Raw genomic sequence first — 6,067 nt, forward strand, 5'->3', positions numbered from 1 at the left:
GAAGAAAGTATAGAAGAATTTTAAAGATCCGATTAAATAATTAGGTATAAGGATTTTTAGATTCAAAAATGAAGATGGATTTGATAAAATCCTATCCACACCCGACTTGAATATCAATATCAAGAAAACTTTGTTGTTGATTTTTGAAAATCAACACTATAGTAGTGATGATTGATACTCAAAGTTGATTATTGAATAAGAAATAAATTGATAATTAAGATGAAATAAAAAAATTATTAATATAGAGAATATCTGATCATCTAATAAATATGAGAACATAGATAAATATAATAAATGTGGATGAAGACAGAGAATATAAAATCCGATCTAAATCTGACTCTTCAATTAAGATAACATTTGAATGATAGCCTAACTATTTTTAGGGGAATCTAAAAATAACCTTAACTAAGACTTTAGAAAGCTGGAGATGCATTTTCAGAATTTCTAATAATATAGGGCGAGTTTAAAAATATTCATAATTTTAGAGATTTAGAAAGAAATGTACACTTTTAAAAGGAGCATTGTTTGAAAATTTAAAAATTGGAGGACTTTTTTTAAAAAAACACAGGGCATCCGGCTCGTTAGCTTTGTTCAAAATCTACGAAGAAGACGAAACCCTAATTTAGGGTTTTCGCGTTTGGCCTTAATTTGAAAACCCTTTGGATCTCTCCGCCGAGGCCGACGCGAGAGGTAGGAGACGATGATTCCGGCCGTGGCGAAAAGCTCCCGAGCCGAGAGGGAAGGACAATCCCCCTTCTTCCGTGACCTCGCCACCCCAGTCTCCACTCGACGCAGTGCCGCTGCCGGAAGGTTCGCCACCCCTGCCCAGGCGGCCGCAGTCTCCGCCCTTTGGCGTGACAACCTCGCTTCCGTCGATCCGCCTCCGCCGCCCGCCTTCACCCTCGGCGACCGCTTCGACTTCTCGCCTGAGCCCGCTTTTGCTCCCAGCCCGACACCGCCATCCCCAGAAACTCGTACACCGCCGCATTCCTTTTATGCCCCTGCCTCGTCCCCCTCCCCTCTCAAGGCGGGCGTGGATCCGAGCGCCTCGGGTACTTCCCATGATGGCGGGTTGCGAATTCTGCGTCAGCCCAGCTTTGGCGAATCGGGTCTCTTATCCCCAGGCAAGAGCGTCGGAAGCGGGGACCGCTTGGGGAAGGGGAAGGGGTCGCCGGTTGATGGGGTCATCCAATCGGGGGCGTTGATTACTCTTCCTCCGCCGAGGGAAGTGGCAATGCCAGAGGTGCGTCGGAATACCTCCACGCCCGTGGCCGGAGGTTTTGATGAGGAGCAGTGGGTTACTGTATATGGGTATGACTGATGACAAATTACCATCTATTTTCTCACACTTTACTATACTCATTCAAGCTCCATCATGTTGTGACAGCTTACCATGTTGGTAAAGACCTTGAAAATTCTTGCCAAGCTTTTGGGGTCCAAAAATTTACCTTTTTTGAAATGGTGGTTCACTTCTTTACTTCAATATGAATTAGTAAAAATAAAAAAAATTAAGTCACTTAATTTATTGACATATATTCCTTGGAACCTATGGATGGTTTGTAACAAATGCATTCCCCAGAAGTCATGCTGATTAATTACTATCTATAGACCTATTCTTGATATCAACAGTTTTATATTCCTAGAGACAAAGATCCTGCACTTATCCATGCAAATATATATCCCACCATCTGTCCAACTTGGATTACCTTGCAAATTGGAAGTTGGAACAGCCCTTTACCCTCTTTATACACTATGCTAACTCTGTTCTTTCCCAAACTGGATGATTTCATTAATAATATTCATGATAGTCAAAGTAGGAAAATGACCACAACTTGAAGTTCTTATTCCATCACAACATGCTATGTTTGGTTGCTCTTAACATGGCTAAAGAAATTGAAATTTTTGTTTATGTAAAATTCGAATCATATCCTCCTTTAAGTATTGTATCAAAGGAGCTATTAATAGTTAATTTATCCTATCGACAGTAGGTTTGACTAAAGCTAATTATTACTACCACAACTAATTCTTTCGTCCGTATCAACGGATAATGATAGTTCAATAGATGATATATAGTTTAACTTTTATTGAAAATAGTTTCATTAGTTACACCATTTTAGAAATTTGACCTAGTAGGTATTACATATGACAGAAAATGAATATACATTGGCTGCATGCACTATCTTGATTTTCAGTTGACTTATATCAAGATGCGCTATCAAGTCAATCGTCTTTAACATCTTCAGGAATTAGATTAAATGAGAAAAAAATGATCTATCTAATTTTGATTTAATTAATGAAAATAAAGAATCTACAAATGGAGAAGGAATAAGATCATTAGGTGCAAAGGGATGACTGTTTGCTGATTTTGATGTTTTTATAACACTGTGTTATGTGTATTGCAAGCGTTAGAAATTAGAAACTTCAAATTTATTTGTTTTTGGATTACCATTCTATGTGGTAAGTCTAAACTATTTTTTATTGATTTTTTGCTTTGATTAACCACTTTGCAATTATTTAAATTATTTTTTTATAGAACAACACAAGTTGTGAGTCTCAACTATATGAGATCAACTACATGGTTCTTACCCTACCACATAACTCCATGGTTTATTTCCATTGTTGATTCATTAGTTGTTGTTTATAAACAGAATAATCTTAATCAATTTCTAAATAACAAATACATACTGGTATATCTTGGTTCATGTGGTGATTGGGGACTCAACTCAAGTCTCTATTACCTTGGATTTTATCTGGTTTCTTGACCAAACCTTCTGTAGCTCAAGTCTCCACTACCTAAGCTCTTCATCTGTAACCTGCATAGGACCAGATACTCTAATGCTTAGACTTGAGTCGTACACCAATGCAAAAACATGCATTGAAGATTGTTATTTGTCCAGTAATCATTCTTCTGTTAATGTTGTCTCCAGTATCTCGTGGAAGAATACGGGACTTGGTTAGATCCAGTCTCATACAACTGATGTAGCTCAACTTGTTTGGTACTTGGAAGAAGGTGGTATTGAGTAGCTGAAATTTCCTTGAAGGTCCAACAAGGATGTGACAACTTACTCCTTGTGGAAATTTTTTTCATCTGGGTGTGGAGTTTTTAGAGGCATCAATTTTGCTATCTTGAAAGGCATTACATATGGATATGATTTCAAAAACCAGTGTTACACACAGGAATGTAGAAGTTAATTGCCCCACAATTTGGGCTCAGTGAAGTTAAAAATCAACAAGACTAAGAAATAATGTGAAGAGGCTGTATCATGTCTCCCCAAATTGGATATGATATTGCTTGGTAGTTTTTTGATAAGTTACGTATCATAAAAATGTCTAGTTAAATCTTGGATGCACATGGATGTAGGGATCTACATTTGAAACCTAAGATCTTGTACACATGTCAGGTTTTCCATCCATCACCTCTGCTTTATATTTAAGCCTGGGGTTATCGTTGATGTTATGGGAAGGTATATTACTTTGCTTGTTTGTTCTTGGAGTTCGATTGTTCATATGCTCACTTAGTTGATATGGCTTCATAGGTGCTTTATTTTATTTGCTTTAGGCTGCAGAAACATTTGGTAGTTTCGTTGATCCATATACAAGTTCATTTGTTGAAGTTGTGTTTTGTGTTATTGGGGCAGTAAGTTAACTTATAATTGAGTATTAATCTAAAGTGTGGGAGGCATGTTGGAAACCTTTGTAGTTCAGATCCATGCAGGTATGTGGTGCAAAACTTTGGTTCCAGTGGCAAATTTCACTTCTGATGGTGACCAAGCGGTGACTTGTCACTTCTTAAGCTACCACTGCTAAGAAGAATGTCTTACTTTGCAGTCTTGCAAGTGACTTGCATTTCTAGGCCGTTTGATATTTTAGGGACTGTTACTACTCCACCACTCAAAGAATTCTGTTCCAGATATGTGGATTTTTTGAGATCATTACACTTGCAACTAATGATTATCATATTTGTCTCTTTGAACAAGATATCATAAGTTATTGCATCATAAACATGAGTGGACAAGCATTACCATTTGTTAGGTGGTAGCTACTAGCAAATTTTGTTCAATGGAAGCAAATCATGGTTATTACCTATCGTTTCATTTTCTCTTATAAAACATCCTTGACCAATTCAGGTACTAATATACATTTTCTTACTCTCCAGATTTTCCCTTGGTGATACAAACTTGGTGTTGCGGGAATTTGAGAAATGCGGAGTGATACTGAAACACATCCTGGGTCCAAGGGATGCTAACTGGGTGCATATTTTGTACCAGGTACTTGTTTTCTATTGTAATTTTTAATTCATTTTTTGATCTGGTCCAAAGTTACTAGCCATGATAATTAGTAACCCATAACCTAAAATACACACAATTGAAGATTCCTTAAGTTCAGATTGAATCTTTATCAGATTTGGTTTTTTTTCTTGAAAACTTTTATTACAATTAGCAACTGAACCGAAATCAAAGCAATTATTTATCTGTTATGCCTCAAAGTTCCATTTGGTATCCTATTATATGCTGAGTTTCTGTTTAGTCTATTATTTTTTTATAGGCTTTAGATCTTACCCAGGCCAGTGGGTCTTCAAATCCTATTTCATGTTGTTCTTCTTTCCTTTATTTAACATTCTTGGTTTCTATATTAGACAGCTTTTCCAACATATGCTTCAAACTAGATTCATAAAAAATCTAAGCTGGTTCAAATTTTTCGATAGCTCTATTCATATACTGTCATTTGCATTGTCATATTGAGGGCTGATATTACTTTTCTTAGAGTGGCCAAGGGGATCAGTGGAAGATATGGCAACCATTTTTATGAGACCAGTTAAATGCTTCAACTTCTTTCTTTTGTATTCTATGCAGAGCCAATACGATGCGCGCAAGGCCCTTGCAAAGGATGGCCTACAACTGAATAATGTCCTCATAATTGGAGTGAAGACCGTGGATCCGCAACAGAAGCAGTACCTGAATCAGCATTTTGAGAATAACCTTAATAGAGGTTTTATCGTTCCATTGCCTTCCGAGTTTGGAGGGATGAACTCTTCTGCAACTAGCCTGATTGCACCTACCTCTCAGAATTACTTCAAGCAGAATATCATCAATAGTGCAGCATCCAGTGAAACTGGCCAACGTGCCATTGCTACCCCTACAAAATCTGTCCTATCTAAAGTCATGGATTTGATGTTTAGCATTTAAAACACCAGGTAATTAGCCCACTAATCATCCTTGCTTCAAGTATGGTTATCAAAATTTCTGTCAGAACAGTTGATGAAATCAAGCGCACTCCATTATGTTTTGGAGCTCTGCTATTATTCTCAGATTTCTCAGCAGCATCTTTACTGGTAGTTCAGACTCTACGTGGTGCAGCTTCATAATGACTTCCCTGCCATTTGACATGTTTGATGTTCATCATCGAGTCTAACACATTTATCTGTATAACTTTTACTGTTTTATATCTTAATCAAGTTTTCTCTTTTTCAAAGATGAAGTATATTCCTTGCTAATCAAGAGAAATAGTTGAGGTATAATGCTGTTACATGCCTGAAACAGAGAAAACACAAGAATAAAACATTATAAACTTAAAATACAAATGAAAAAAGGTTCATGGTTTAGTCTGAGGATGTCTGATCAAATTGCGACTGCATTCAGATATTAATAATTTGGACGAATTGGGCACTCGCGCAAGGCTGAATGAAGGGAAGAACACCGTGTGTGAAGATTTTTTTTAAAATTCAGAGTTTTGGACTTAATTAATTTTAAAGATAAATGATTTTTTATTCATCTATCGAATAAATTTAAAAGTGCAATGATATTTTATTATATATATAATAAAAAATAAATAAGACCTTTTAAAAATTTTACAATAGAGTACCTCTTTTGAGAATTGAATTTATTAATTTTATATGATAAATTATCAAATATAATTCAACCTTAGTTCTCATTTTTTTCTCTCAGCTTAATTATATTATTAATGCTTTTCATATAAAAGATATTGATGATTCAAATTATTTTTTTAAAATAAAATAATAAAAATAAAAATGTATTTGAAAAAATTAGCACCACAATAGGATTTTTAA

At 36.0% G+C, this 6,067-nt stretch overlaps 1 protein-coding gene across 1 annotated transcript; it reads left to right on the top strand.

Annotated features, from left to right (window-relative positions):
* The first annotated feature begins 648 nt into the window (after positions 1 to 648).
* On the top strand, positions 649 to 5,418 carry LOC141845297 (nuclear pore complex protein NUP35-like). Its single transcript, XM_074733360.1, has 3 exons — positions 649 to 1,311; positions 4,157 to 4,268; positions 4,854 to 5,418. Exons 1-3 carry the CDS (start codon positions 701 to 703, stop codon positions 5,184 to 5,186), a joined length of 1,056 nt encoding a protein of 351 aa, XP_074589461.1. The 5' UTR covers positions 649 to 700; the 3' UTR covers positions 5,187 to 5,418.
* Positions 5,419 to 6,067: the final 649 nt, after the last annotated feature.

This window comes from Curcuma longa, chromosome 14, assembly GCF_044706935.1.
Source record: "Curcuma longa cultivar G26 ecotype Majalengka, Jawa Barat chromosome 14, ITB_CL_G26_1.1, whole genome shotgun sequence".
NCBI lineage: Eukaryota > Viridiplantae > Streptophyta > Magnoliopsida > Zingiberales > Zingiberaceae > Curcuma > Curcuma longa.